At 45.9% G+C, this 15,575-nt stretch overlaps 1 protein-coding gene and 1 long non-coding RNA gene across 12 annotated transcripts in view; one reads left to right on the top strand and one right to left on the bottom strand.

Moving 5' to 3' along the window:
* Window positions 1-15,575, bottom strand: part of ZSWIM8 (zinc finger SWIM-type containing 8) — a 132,428-nt gene that overhangs the window by 56,603 nt on the left and 60,250 nt on the right. For all 11 annotated transcript variants that reach the window (XR_007775190.1, XM_050959909.1, XM_050959911.1 and 8 more), the window contains 2 exons: window positions 15,197-15,350; window positions 12,291-12,385 (listed from right to left, as the gene is read on the bottom strand). Coding sequence is in view for 10 of the 11 variants with exons in the window: in XM_050959909.1 (XP_050815866.1) it covers window positions 12,291-12,385; window positions 15,197-15,350 (249 nt within the window). In the remaining variant the exon portion in view is untranslated. The remainder of the gene's footprint in view (window positions 1-12,290; window positions 12,386-15,196; window positions 15,351-15,575) is intronic.
* On the top strand, window positions 2,456-4,138 carry LOC127054337 (uncharacterized). The gene is made up of 2 exons (XR_007775230.1): window positions 2,456-3,044; window positions 3,195-4,138. It is a non-coding gene; the product is annotated as an uncharacterized LOC127054337 (long non-coding RNA).

The following is a 15,575-nucleotide window of genomic DNA, read 5'->3' as shown; positions in this document are numbered from 1 at the left end:
CTTTTATCATTTTTACAGTGCAAATATTTGTAATAATAATATAAAGTGAGAACTGCACACTTTGTATTCTGTGTTGTAACTGAAATCAATATATTTGAAAGTGTAGAAAAACATCAAAAATATTTATTAAATTTAATTGATATTCTATTGTTTAACAGTGCGATTAAAACTGCGATTAATCGCAATTAATTTTTTTTAGTTCATTGCATGAGTTAGGTGCGATTAAACAAACAGCCCTAATATTTACATTCAGGAAAGCTGGAAAAATCTCACTGACCCTTGGCTTCAGGAATAGCTACTACACACAGTGCATACTCATTCTCTTCATAAGGCAACTTCCTCTACAAATACTGTTTACTCACTGAGACATTTTAAATGCCAGGAGCAGGAAAAGGCTAACAAAGCATGTCAATCCTTTTCAAATATGTCTCTTGAAGACCTCTGTCACCTGGGCATATCCTTTTTCAGCAATGAATATCAGTCTCAACTCCTTTAATGTAGCCTCAATTAAATTCCTCAGACTTGGTATCTGTGCTCTTTTCTGCTGCACCACCTCCAAAATAATAATATTCAGCCTTGAAGATTCCAACACATTCACTGCCCTGGGATGACAAAAAAATTGTATTTTTGGACAGGTATGTAAAATTGTTCTCCCAGAAGCATTAGTGTCAGGGTGGGCAAGCAGACTGCACACTCAGGCTATTGAAATTTTATAATGATTTACAAGATTGTTATGATGACTGCACACAATATTCTCTAACAATTCATATACAGTGTAGTACCTCTTGCTTGGTACTTAATCTCTATGCTAAAACAAACTTGCTAGTACCTTGTTTATCTTTTTTATTGCTGCTGTGCACTGGGATTCAAATCCTCCTCCTGATCTGGGTGATTAATGCATTTGAATGCCACCCAATCACTAAAGCGGCAGAAAAATGTGAAACAAAATCAAAATGAAAGGAAGCATTCACCACAAAATTACCGCTCATCACCAGCTACAGGTCTAATTTATGCTCTACATTTGGATGCTACAGCTCAAATAGTCTCTTCACTACTCTAGGAAATATCAGCAGAGACAACAAAAATTAAGCATGTAATAAGTGTGAGCTGCAGCAATACTCAGCTTATGCATGCCAGGAGAACCATCAGAAGAATTCCAGAGAACAAGGACGGACATGGTAACACCTTCATGTCAAGAGCTTGTAGTGACACTTTGTGTGTATATGAAGAAAGATCACTTACAGAAGTTTGGAGAGGGGAGAATGGTTCTAATAGCAAAGGAGGAGGAAAGTCCTGTAGTATCTTCAACATTCAATAGCCATTTCAGAGATCAATCTTATTGTACCCATCCGTTTGCTTAGAAGATCACACTGCATCACAATTGCGATTTCTCCCCTCTCTGCTGGAAAGCATGCCCACTGCACACCTGGTTGAGCTGGGCACCTTTTAGAAGGCTGTAGAAACACAAAGAACTGTCTCTCTCCCTCTCGCTCTCCACTTTACTCCTATATTTGTTAATATGCCATTTTTCTACACATCCCCAGAAGAGCACATTACAAGGAGCTATATACTCATATACATTCATAACTTCCAAAATCAGGTACAAGAAACTGGAGGCTATCTGCCATCCCCGCAAAAATGCAATGGCTCCAGAAAGCTAGTTATGAAGGAAAGTGCGTAAGTGTTCAGTCAACAAGTATGAAGATCATGTGGCATTTTTTGAGTTTGACACCAAAGAAGATCATTCCGAATATCTAAACACCAAACCATCGAGTTACTTTCAAATTTGACTGCTAAGGGCTTGGCTACACTGGAGAGTTGCAGCGCTGGTGGTGGCTTTACAGAGCTGCAACTCACACACCGTCCACACTTGCAAGGCACATCCAGCACTGTATCTCCCTGGATACAGCGCTGGCTGTACTCTACCTCTGCCTGGGGAATAATGACTGCAGCACTGGTGATGCAGCGCTGCTCCGCCAGTGTGGCCACCAAAAGCGCTGTTATTGGCCTCCAGAGGTATTCGGAAGTATCCCAGAATGCCTTTTCAGCCACTCTGCTCATCAGTTCGAACTCTACTGCCCTGGTCTCAGGTGACTCGCCCTTTAAATGCCCCAGGAATTTTAAAAATCCCCTTCCTGTTTGCTCAGCCAGGTGTGGAGTGCAATCAGTGAATCTTTCCAAGTGACCATGCCTCCACGCGCCAAACGAGCCCCAGCATGGAGCAATGGCAAGTTGCTGGACCTCATCAGTGTTTGGGTGAAGGACGCTGTGCAGTCCTAGCTGCGCTCCAGCCACAGGAATTACGATATCTATGGGCAGATATCAAGGACCATGCTGGAAAGGGGCCACAACTGGGACGCGCTGCAGTGCAGGTTTAAAGTGAAGAAGCTGTGGAGTGCCTATTGCAAAGCCCATGAGGGAAACCGCCGCTCTGGTGCTACTCCAAGACCTGCCATTTTTACAAAGAGCTGGACGCGATACTTGGGGGTGACCCCACTGCCAATCCGAGGACCACGATGGACACTTCAAAGCGGGGGGGGGGTGGCGGGGGGGGAGGAGGAAACCAAGAGTGAGGGTACTGGGGTTGGGGGAGACACCCCAGAGTCCCAGGAAGCATGCAGCCAGGAGCTCTTCTCAAGCCAGGAGGAAGGTAGCCATTCACAGCAGCCGGTACTTGGTGAAGGACAAGCAGAGGAGCGGGTTCCCAGTAAGCGGCTTTTATTTTCAGGATGGAAATATTTCGGTAGAAGAGGGAGGTTTAGGGCTGCATGCATGCTGCCTAGATGTGGAATAGCCCATTGATGTGGTTGATCACGTCGCCGTAATCGGCCTCGGTAATCTCTTCAAAAGTTTCTGCCAGAGCGTGGGCAATGTGCTTGCGCAAGTTTATTGGGAGAGCCACTGTGGTCCTTGTCCCAGTCAGGCTAACGCGTCCGCGCCACTGTGCCGCGAGGGGTGGGGGGACCATTGCTGCACACAGGCAAGCTGCACAGGGGCCAGGGCAGAATCCGCATTGCTGTAGAAGACCCTCCCGCTCTTCCCAGGTGACCCGCAGCAGTGAGATCTCTTGCAGGATCAACTCCTGTGGAAAATGTTGGGAGACTGTTCAATGTAGGTGGCCCTTGCAGCTGTTTGCTTTCCCCAATGCACAGAAATCCCAGTACAGCCCAGAAGCAATCATTCCCCCTTCCCAGGTGACCCGCAGCAGCGAGATATCTTGCAGGATCAACTCCTGTGGAAAATGTTGGGAGACTGTTCAGTGTAGGTGCCCCCTGCAGCAGCTTGCTTTCCCCAACGCACAGAAACCCCAGTACAGACCAGACGCAATCAGTCCCCCTTACTCACAATTTCGGGGCTCCTGTGGGTTATGTGCGCTCTCTTTGGCATGGGAAAATTATGCTATTGTGAAGACTGTAAACTCCTTCATTGTGTGGGAATAACTGTCTGATGTGATATAAACAATGCTGCCTCTGTTAACTGTTGTCTTTTTTGCCTTTCTACAAGCAACCTTGACTTCTCGGATGCCCATGTTATCAACAGCTGAAAGACTCCAAAACCTCTGGAAGAAGCTGCGAAAAAGCAAAGACGACCTGCTGCAAGCAGTTATGGATCACTCTGCAAGAGAGAATCAAAAACTGCAGGACTGGAGGGAAAGGGAAAGCAGGATCCACCAGAAAAATGCAGTGGCCAGGAAGTAAAGCTCAAAGCAGCTGATAAGTATCCTGGTGCGCCAAGTGGACTCTATCTAGGCGCTCGTAGCCATGCAGGCAGAGCACTACCGTGCTGGCCCCCCTTCCCCTCGTCCCAAAGCTCTTTCCCTTGTGCCTCAATGTCAGATCAAAACCCCCTTCCCCAGCATCCAGGTTCTTACCACCACCAGCTGCCTCCAACACCTGTACGTTCACCAACCAGCCCTGAGAACTAAGACCCTTACCCTCTGCACTCAACCCGCATCACCATGCAGTATAGGCATCCTGAAGTGCAGCAGTCATTGCACAGCACTCCAGACATGACATATTCACACCTGTGACTGTACAGTTCCCCACCACACCCCCCTGCCCTTTTAGGTTCCCAAAATGTTGTTTGTCTGTCAATAAAGTTATTTTCTTTTCAATAAATGAATTCTTGGCTTTGAAAACAGTCTTTATTATTGCAGAAAGTAAAAAGTTACCTTAGTCCAGGAAAGAAACAGGCACTGCAAATCAGCTTAGGAAAAACAGATTCCTACTAACATTGTAACCACTGCACTTTACTCCCGTGCAAGGCACCAAACATTACTGTTGGTTTTCAGCCTCAAATTCCTCCCTCAAGGCATCCCTAATCCTTGAAGCCCTGTGCTGGGCCTCTCTAGTAGCCCTGCTCTCTGGCTGTGCAAATTCAGCCTCCAGGCGTTGAACCTCAGAGGTCCATGCCTGACTGAATGTTTCACCCTTCCCTTCACAAATATTATGGAGGGTACAGCACGCGGATATAACCACAGGGATGCTGCTTTCCCCCAAGTCTAGCTTCCCATACAGAGATCTCCAGTGCCCCTTTAAACGGCCAAAAGCACACTCCACAGTCATTTGGCACCGGCTCAGCCTGTAGTTGAACCGGTCCTTGGCTCCTGTCAAGCTTCCCTGTATACGGTTTCATGAGCCAAGGCATTAATGGGTAAGCGGGGTCTCCAAGGATCACAATGGGCATTTCAACGTCCCCTACTGTGATCTTCCGGTCTGGGGAAAAAGTCTCTGCCTGCAGCCTCCTGAACAGGCCAGTGTTCCGAAAGATGCATGCATCATGCACCTTTCCAGGCCAGCCTATGTTAATGTCAATGAAAAGCCCACGGTGATCCACAAGCGCCTGGAGAACCATAGAGAAATACCCCTTCCGATTAACATTCTCAGATGCTAGGTGGGGTGGTGCCAGAATAGGAATATGCGTCCCATCTATCGCCCCTCCACAGCTAGGGAAACCCATTTGTGCAAAGCCATCCACAATGTCCTGCACGTTCCCCAGAGTCATGGTTCTTAGCAGGATGCGATTAATGGCCCTGCAAACTTGCATCAAAACGATTCCAACGGTTGACTTTCCCACTCCAAACTGGTTCCCGACCGATCAGTAGCTGCCTGGAGTTGCAAGCTTCCAGACTGCAATAGCCACCCGCTTCTCCACCGGCAGGGCAGCTCTCAATCTCGTGTCCTTGCGCCGCAGGGTTGGGGCAAGCTCAGCACACAGTCCCATGAAAGTGGCTTTTCTCATCCGAAAGTTCTGCAGCCACTACTCATCATCCCAGACTTCCATGACGATGTGTTCCCATCACTCAGTGCTTGACTCCCAAGCCCAAAAGCGGCGTTCCACGGTGCTGAGCATTTCCGTGAATGCCACAAGAAATTTAGCGTCGTACGCGTCAGGCGACTCGCAATCATCGGACTCCTCACCACTTCGGATCTTAAGGAATAGCTCAACTGCCAAATGTGATGTGCTGGTGAGACTCATCAGCATACTCCTCAGCAGTTCGGGCTCCATTTCCCACAGAAATTGCGCTGCACAGAAACCGCTGAGAGAGTCAAGATGGCGCCAAACGTGGACGGAAAAAACAGGGATTGCTGGGATGTGAAGCGATGCATCACGGGGCGTTGGGACAGGAAGCAGAATGACCCGCACCCTCTGCCCCCTTCCCACAACCCACGGCGCCAAAATGGGACAAGGTGCTCTGTGGGATAGCTGCCCATACTGCACCACTCCCAACAGCGCTGCAGATGTGGCCACACTGCAGCGCTGGTAGCTGTCAGTGTGGCCACACTGCAGCGCTGGTAGCTGTCAGTGTGGCCACACTGTAGTGCTTTCCCTACACAGCTGTACGAAGACAGCTGTAACTCCCAGCGCTGCACAGCTGCAAGTGTAGCCAAGGCCTAAGGTGGTGGGGTGATACTCACTGGCAGAACACTTCACACTAATGTTTCTTAGCCCTATCTAAGGCATCTTAACCCAGACCACTACAGTTGTTAAACTGATGTCTTATGTATATAGCATCTATTCCTTCATAATAAAGTTGTTATTTTGCTGACTGGTGTTGCTGAGGTTCTATTTGTCCCATAGACTCAAGTCAGAAAGGCAGAAGTTTGGAAAGTTACAAGCAAGTGAAAACAGGATTAGAAAGGAAGCATTCATGCCACCTTTCCCCCTCTGGCCATGGCGACCATGGGGTAAATCTGCCCCACTCTGGGCAGTGTCTGTCTTCCCTCTTCTGTGCTCCTTTGGCCGTATTTTCAGGGTAGGCCTCGGGGTCAGCCTACGGGGTGATCCGCCATGAAACAAAAAGGAAACAAAGGGGGATATCTTTCTCTGCCTTCTCAGTGGGGCAGGATGTTCTCCTGTTGCTTGCCCAGGGTTGTCTGTCCTAGCAGACACTTGGGTTGGTTTCCCCTATGGGAAGGAGCACAGCCTCTCACCCTTCTCCAGGGTATTTCCCTGCTGCCACTAGCCTGTATCTCTCTCTCTCCCTCCCACTTGCTCTCACCAGAGGAGGCATTTTAAAAGGTCTCAGGCAGCTCTTAATTGGATTCAGGTGTCCCTAACTGACCTGAGGTAACCCCTTCTCAGCTTGTAGGAAAAGGGGCCTTTAACATTCTAGGGTTAACAAGCGGGTCTTACAGGAGGGTGCTCTCCGCCCACCCCACCCTCTGGGCCCTCTAGACCTTTTCCTCAGGCCCCTGTCCCGTAAGCCCCCAGGCCGTTCCACCTGTATGCCTCGAGCCGGTTGCACGACCTGCCTGTTGCCACATAGTGATGGTGAGGAACCCCATTGGGCCAGCCTGTATTCTAACTAGTCCCATGGCCCACTGGGGATATCAGCTGGCGGCTCCTTCACGGAGTTGTGAGAACGGACATGCACTTGGTGCAGTTCACTTCCATCCCTGACGCCTGTCCCTTTTGCAGCATGAAGGAGACCGTGGAGCATGCCTGTCTTGAGTGCATCAGGTTACAGTTCCTATTCCGGCTTCTCCTGGACCTCCTTTTATATTTTGGCTACACTTCTCCCCCCACCACTTTATATATGCACACTATCTGTGTCCCCACAAAGTTGTAGGACCTGCTCATCAACCTTCTCTTCGCGATGGCCAAAGTGGTTATCTATAAAACCAGGAGAGAATGTTGGCTGAGGGGATTCTCTACAACTGTGGGGCCTATTGCCAGTCCTCCCTGCGTTCATGTCTCCAGGCAGAGTTTCTCTGGGCAGCATCCGCTGGCTTCCTTGACACCTTTGAGGAGCCGTGGGCACTGTCTGGGATTCTCTGCTCGGTGTCCTCTTTGGGGGTCACTAGTTTTGACCCTCTGACCCTCACACCCATCCTTATTATTTTTCTGTTGCCCACCATAATTATTTGAGCCCCGAGTCCAGTGGATGCTCCCCATAGGCTGCTCTCTACCTCCTGCAACCTAATACGAGCATCTTCTTGCAGCCCTCTGGCCCAACTTTGTCACAGTTGTTAGCTGTGTGGTGAGCTCTCTAAATGATCTGAAAATCAAAAAGGAATCATGGATGGATTGCCAAGGAGGATACAAAAGATTTGCACAAGCATACAGGGACAAAATCAGAAAGACTAAGGCAAAAAAGGAGTTACATCTAGCAAGGGACATAAAAGGGAGTAAGAACTAGTTCTTTAAATGCATTAGGAGCAAGAGAAAGAGGCAGGAAAGCATAGGTCCTCTACTTGGTCAGGAAGGAGAACTAATACTTGATGACATCAAGATGGCTGAGGTATTTAATGCCTATTTTGATGCAGTCTTCATTAAAAAGGTTAATAGTGACCAGATACTCTGCACAATAAATATTAATCGCTAGTGGGAACGCAAGACAAAATAGGGAAAAAACAAGTTAAAGAATATTTAGCTATGTTAGATGTGTTCAAGTCAACAGGGCCTGATAAAATTCATCCTAGGGTACTTAAGGAACTAGCTGAAGCCATCTCAGAACTGCTAGTAATTTCTTTGAGAACTCAAAGAGGATGGGTGAAGTCTCAGAGGACTGGAGAAGGGCAAATGGAAAACCTATCTTTAAAGAAAGGAACAAAGAGGACCCAGGGAATTATAGACTGGTCAGCCTAATTTTGATACATAGAAAGATACTGGAACAAATTAATAAACAATCCATAAGCACCTAGAGGACAATAGGAATGATCGGCATGGGTTTGTCAAGAACAAATCATGCCAAATCAATCTAATTTCCTTCTTTGACAAGGTTACTGGCCTATTGGATCAGAGGTAAGCAATACACTTGATATATCTTTATTTTAGTGAGGCTTTAAGGTGGGTGCATAACTGGTTGAAAGAGGCCCAGTTGCATACAGAGATGAACAGTCCCTTTACTTTATCTTATGCAGTTTGCCATCCTTCTCTCTCCCTTTTATAAAGCCTCTCCATCCTTCTCCACTGGCCCAGTTGGTGTCTGATTTTTTTTGTCCTTTGTTAATTTTACATTAAGAACATAATGGCCATACTGGTCAGACCAAAGGTTGACTGTGTGCTGTGTGAAGAAGTACTTCCTTTGTTTTAAACCTGCTGCCTATTTATTTCATCGAGTGACCCTAGTTCTTGTGTTATGATGAAGTGAAGGAATAAATAATACTTGCCTATTATTTCTCTACAGCATTTGTGATTTTATATACTTCTATATTTCCCACCCCACCCCCATCATCTCCCTTGTACGCTGAATGGTGCTAGTCTTTCTAATCTCTCCTCATATAGAAGCTGTTCCATACTCCTACTCATTTTCGTTGCCCTTTTCCAATTCTAAACTTTTTTTTTTGAGCGAGGCGACCAGAATGGCATGTAGTATTCAAAGAGTGGGTCTACTATGCATTTATATAGTGGCATTATATTTTTGTTTTATTATCCATCCCTTTCCTAAAGGTTCCCAACATTGCTCTACACCTCCTTGTTGCCCTTTTATTACTAGAACAAGTTTTGATGGTAGCCTCCCCACATTAAATACTTTGTCCTTTTCTGTTGTTAGTTTCCCAGGCATTACTGAATTTCAGCCAATTTCATTTTAACACATTCTGCATTTCTTCGAAGTCCAATAGCTATTGTACGGCTCTTTCTTCAGGGCCTTGTCAGCATTTTAGTCCTGATATTAGTGGTTTGTAAGTGCTCTCAAACTTCAACTGAATTATATTTGGCTCGATTCCACTGATTAGCTCCAGATTAGTCACTGACCTGGTTGATAGCCCATATTCTGCAAATATGAGGAAGCACTGCCTCCTTCCCTAAAGCTCCAACTATTGTTATTACAGTCAGTCTTGGACTAGTTGAAATCCCTTAGGAGTGCTGAGCAGTGGCATTTTCACAGGCTGCTTCTATATGTAAAAAACATTGTGATCTACCCTCCAACTTGCCCATGAGGTCTATAGCAGCAGAGGGTCATTAGGGGCTGTTACAACGCCTTTAGGCTGCTAAGGGCATCAGATCTATAAATCTCTTCCAATCCTGCCTGTGCTATTGAGCAACTTATCTAGTGTTTCACAGAGACCGTGGCATGGATGTAGATTAGCTAACAGACTCAACCCAGACAAGTCTGAGTAATGCTTACAGGATAGAGGAAACAATCAGGGGAAACCGTGGAAATTATGTCACCTCCCTGATCAATGGGAGCCACCTTCACTGACCCTGTTTCAATCCATTACCAAGACCCCTGAAGCTGTCCTTGGTTCTGTTAAAACTTCATGCATGTAAGAGATTCTTCCCACGTGGGTTGCACTAAGTAGATATTCCCTAGAATCCTGCCAGATACCTTGGTCGTTTTCTCAAATCCCTCTTCCTTCCTATTTGCTATTCTGCTCTGAGTCAGACATCTCAAAGACCATTTTCTTTTCCCCTACTTTGTGGCTCCCTTTCAATAGCTTGTCAGGCTGATGGTCCTCTGCTTCTTAATCTGTTCATTTCATATCCATCCAGGGCAACGCATCTGGCAGCAATGGTGAGATTGAACAGCTCTATACAAATTTCCCTTCCTTGTTGCCACCTTCTCCCATCTTTCTCCTCTATACCAACACCTTCAACAGATGTGTGAGCCGCTGTAAGTCTTCCTGCAGCTTACATTTCATGCATGTGTAGCCCCCTCCTGATTTTGCCCATCTTCCAGAAACAGCAACACTAAGGGAATGTCTACACTTCAATCAGAGGTGTAACTGCAGCATGTGTAGGCACAGCAGCAATGAAACCAGGGAAGTACACATTTTACAAGCCTGCTTGGGATTTGGGGAATGTACTCAAGTGACTTGCCCATGCTGCCAAGGCTTCATTGCTATCATTATTCGAGCTAGCTAGAGCAAAGGCAGCTCACGAATGTCTACAGTGCTAGACTCAAACCTCTGATTACAGTGTAAACCAGGGGTCGGTAACCTTTCAGAAGTGGTGTGCCGAGTCTTCATTTATTCATTCTAATTTAAGGTTTCGTGTGAAATACATTTTAACGTTTTTAGAAGGTCTCTTTCTGTAAGTCTATATTATATAACTAAACTATTGTGGTATGTAAAGTAAACAAGGTTTTCAAAATGTTTAAGAAGCTTCATTTAAAATTAAATTAAAATGCTGATCTTACACTGCCAGCCTGCTCAGCTCGCTGCCAGCCTGGGGTTCTGTTCACCTATGCCGGCAGCGGGCTGAGTGGGGCCTGTGGCTGGGACGCTGGCTGGCAAGGGGCTTGCAACCGGGACCCCAGACCAGGGGTGGATGGGAGGGGATTCAGGGGTCAGGGCAGAGGACTGGGGGTGTGTGTGTGGGGGGGTTCAGGACAGAAGGCTGGGTGGGGGGGGTCGGGGTCAGGGCAGAGAGATGGGGTGTGTGGGGGGTGTAGGGAAGAAGGCTAGGGGTGTTCAGGAGTCAGGGCAGAGCACTGGGGTGTGTGGGGGGTGTAGGGCAGAAGGATAGGGGCTGTGGGGGGGGTTCAGGGCAGAGGGCTGGGGTGTAGGGCAGAAGGCTGGGGGGAGTTCAGGGGTCAGGAAAGAGGGCTGGGGTGTGTGGCGGGGTTCAGCGGTCAGGGCAGAGGGCTGGGGGTGTGTGGAGGTGCAGGGCAGAAGGCTGTGGGGGGGGTCGTTCAAGGGTCAGAGCAGAAGGCTGGGGTGCTCGGCTCGTGAGGGTGCTCCCAGACCCCTGCCCTGAGCAGCTCATGGCAGGGGGCTGGAAGGGATATGCCCTGTTCCACTCCCTTCCCCAAAGCCCTGTCCCTACCCCTTCTCTGCCTCCACTACGGAGCAGCAAGCACACTGCCACTCTTCCCCCTCTCCCTTGCAAGGGCCATCACCTGATTGGCGCAGGGAAGGAGAGGAGGAGGGGCAGGAAAGCAACATGCTGGGGAAAGAAGCAGGGGAGGGGGGAAGCTTGGCTGCCCAGGACCAAGCTTCTGCCACCTGCCCCTGCAGGGGAGAGCGGTGAGCAGGGGGGCTGAGGGCTGGGATCACGGCAGGCAGCAGCGTGCCGCTCAAAATCGGCTTGCATGCAGTGTTTGGCACACGTGCCATAGGTTGCCGATCCCTGGTGTAAACATACCCTTGGTCATCTGCATCTGACTGTCTTGGCTCTTTCATTTGCCATTTTAATGTCCTTATTTCTCCTAATTTCTTCCTGTCTAAAATCAGTCTGTGGCCAACTAACTTGATATTCCTTCTTGTCTTGCCTATAAAGAGGAGGGTTGTGGTAATTTTTTCCTAGTAAAGAAATGCAACAAACAAGGATTTGCTTTACAGTAACAAGCAGAAGTACAAGATGAGCATAAAGGGGGATGAAAACCAGGTTTCCTTCCCCTCTTGTAGTACAATTACATACATACAGCCCTCACCTGCACGCAAGGATTCATCAGAATTGCACATTTAATCTCTGTAGTGCACTTATTTTACTAGCAGCATGAATTTCATCCTGCCATTAGAAAGCCAGATTATCAGTAACTTTATATATAAAGAATTAGAACATCATGGAGACAAACGCATTATATGAAACTTCCCCAAGAGATGTTCAGATCTAATTCCAGGGAAGTGCCTGCTTTTCACTCAGTTTTCCACCTGGACTAATGGGGCTCCAAGAAGCAAACTAACTTGTCCAGAGCTCCAACGCGAAGAAGTGCATGGCTCACCAGGGAGTTTAACCCAGGATGCTTCTGGTTACAGGTCCTCTGTTGTAGGCTTTAAACTAAAAGAGTCCTTGAGAAAATAAGGCTCATCTTGAGGCTCTGGTCATACCATTATTCCTTTGTCTGAGCTATGATCTGAGATTATAAAATATCTATAGGAGCTCAGATGCAGCGTTCTTACCTATCTGCAGAGGGTCTTTGACAGCCCGCATCCGGAACAGCTGCTCCCCCCGCTGGAACTCATCTGCACTGCCATTCGCCAGGCAGGAGTACAACCTAAGAAAAGCAAACATAGTTCCCTTTCAAACACAATCTTCACTGGAAAAAAGCAGAGCTGCACCCCATTCCCAACCTATGGGAGCACCAAGTGTTCACTTCTTTGAATTCATAAGGATAGTTTTAGCCAAGAGACATGAAAGGGCACAAACTGAAATTTGGAGAATTTGTTTAATTGGGTAGGTGAGGCATAAGAGATAAGTGACTGCAGTAAAGAGTTCTGCCTCCATAGCACCATAGAGTGAAGATCCATTGTAAGTGGCTCTGTGCTTCTGTATGAGAGAGAGACAGATGCATCATTTAGTAACAGGGTCCAGCTGATGCACTATCAGGCCTGGTTATCAGTCTTCCATAACTGCTCTTCTTTATCTTTTGTTTTTGATAGGGATTTGAGGTGAGTGGGTAGGAATGTTATTTGATCCCCTCATCTCAAAAATCTGAGGTTAGTATTTTAAGATTTGGGCCAGCAATTTAATATTGAACACATCTGAAAAAATATTTGGTTCACAAACTATATGAGCAGTTCAAATTAAGCTTTAGATTAAAATCTTAAGATTTTGTTAATGGAATTCTTCACAAAATGTGAAGAGCACTTTTTCTCACTTAAAAACTACATTCATAGCTAATTAAGTTTAAAAAGAAATGTATTAACTATTGTTTGTACAGTGCTTTGATCCTGTAAAAGAGGCATATATATTTTTATGCAGGCTTAATGCAAATCAACTACACAGATTTTATTTTAAATTTAAAAAAATTCAGCTGGGATGAAGGATGAGAAATTTCATACTTTTCTCAAGAATGACTCTTCAGGGCTGAGGGATGAAATAGGGATTTAGAATGCAACCGCTCTTTCAAATTTATGGTAGTTGTGATGTGGCTCTGGCAAAAAAGACAGGAGGTCAGTAGTTGCAATTTCAATATTTTGGGCAGTTAATGACTGTCTCTAATTTTGTTAATACAGTGGTCATTATATTTTCTGAACATCTATACACCATCTTCTTTTTGGGTCTTAAGTTAGGTTTTGCTGAAAGTCATTCTTGCTTCATTTTTAAAGGGGGGACCATCCTTTTTGGTCATTTTTCTCTAACACCTTATCTACAAAAATAATTAATCTCTGTCTAACTGATCCTGTGAGTAATCACTGACATTTCTAGACATTTTACCAGGGATGGTAAGTAATTACCAGAGGCGATTTTTTTTCCCAGGTAAAATCATGGTTTTTACCTCTTTGGGGAAAACTAGTTAGTCACAGTTTAAGGCATTTTCTGTTTTAAAAACTGTTCCGTTAATGATCATCACATTATACTTAGTTTTAGTTACATATTCAAATTGTGGTTACACAAGGCAGCAGATTCGCAGATTAATTTAGGTTTGTACAAATAAAAATAAAACTGCAGTGGGAGCAATATTAATACACAAGTTATGCAGGTCATGATTCACATTTCAATATTTAAACATATATAAACAAAAGTAAAAAACATTTGATTGTATGACAACCACGGTACAGAATTGTAGGCTTGAAGTATTAATCAGAAGCATTCAGAGTTGCAGTTTATCAGTCCAGGTCCATTTGGGCACACAGCATTCTTTAGCATTCTTTGATGTAGTGGATAGATCGAGTCTATTCCTCAGTTTTGAATGGATGTATCCAAAGTTTGAAAAAAAGTGTTCTGTGCTTGTGGGACCCTCCCCCCAACCACCACTTTCCTGGTTCAAACTGGGTTTAAGCAGGTATTTACTGTACCCTGTCCCAAACCAGTTTTTCCCCAGGAAATTGCTAACCCTGCATGTTACCATAAAGGCTTTGAAGTTAAACCTTCTACAGAGACTCAGCTTTACAGGCCCTTTTTCAGTTCCCAGTGTCACTGGTTCCAAATATGTACCATGACTACAGATTCCTTTTTAAGGGACAGTCACCAAAATGCTTAATAAGATTTGCAATCATTGCACCCATTAGGCAAGTTATTGGATTTTTTTACAGCCATCACATAGTGAAACTAGCTGCCTATATTCCTCTATAGCTCTACTGTGCACATCTGGGACTCCTCCTCCTGTAGGGATCTTCCCCTGCCTGTGAGACATGTTTACTCTCATCTAAGTAGTGAAAGGAATTCCTGGAGCACTGATTTACTAGAGGGTTCTGGCTGCACACTGAATGCACACATGCTCGCATACCACAACTGAAGAGATTTATGGAAAATTCCTGAAGAACTACTCAATATTCAAAATTCCAAAAGAACCAAAGGCAGAAAGATTATTGATCAAATAACCATCGATATATTTGAAACTATGTAAGAAATCAAACCACTTCTCTGGCCCACCATCCAGGAGTTGAATTGCTATGACTAATGGTACACCTACACAACTAGCAGAAGCGAGTCTCAGAGCCTGGGGCTACAGACTTGGGCTCACACTACAGCACTAAAAATGTGGATCAACATTTGGGCTTGGGCTGGAGCTTGGACTATGATGCCCTAGGATGGGCTTCAGAGTCCAAGCTCCAGACCAAGCCACAACATCTACACAACTGTTTTTAGCGCCAGAGCGCAAGCCCAAGTCTTAGTCTCACTGCCACAGGCACCCTGAAAGACCTCCACAGGAATTCATGTCTTTTTCAGAATTTCAGATCTGTTAAATCCTGCCTCTTCAGCAACAGATTCAAACTAGGGAAAAACCCACACAAAATGTGCCTAAGATGCAGGCATTTGAATGGTACAAAGAGAGTGAGGGATCCCAATTTGATCTCAATACAGGAGAGTCCTGGATCAATTTGTTTCAAAGCATAAATGCGACCAGAACAGAATATATTACCTGATGTCCTCCTCGTTCTCTGGGAAGCTCCAGAAGGCAATTCGAAGCTGCAGCTGTTCAGGTACGGGGGGGTAGACTTTCTCCACTACCTCGAATGGAATGTGAAACGCCACCTGCTTTGCAGACAGTTCCACCAGTGGAATCACCAAACCATCTAACAAGACAAGCAATATTAGATACAATTACCAACAGATAGAGCCAAACTAATCAGAGGCTGAAACAGAAGGAATGGAAGCTACTCCTCTTATTTCTCTCCTCCAGTTGGGTTTAGATACAAGGGAGGGGCAGCATAAAACTTTTCTAGAGAGTCATCTGCCAATCCAATGTCTGTTCCCAACCCCAGGGCACAGGAGTAGCACACTCTTGTGAACCCATCTGC

The sequence above is a fragment of the Gopherus flavomarginatus genome, chromosome 6 (assembly GCF_025201925.1).
Source record: "Gopherus flavomarginatus isolate rGopFla2 chromosome 6, rGopFla2.mat.asm, whole genome shotgun sequence".
NCBI lineage: Eukaryota > Metazoa > Chordata > Testudines > Testudinidae > Gopherus > Gopherus flavomarginatus.
This window is presented reverse-complemented; position numbering and strand designations above follow the sequence as displayed.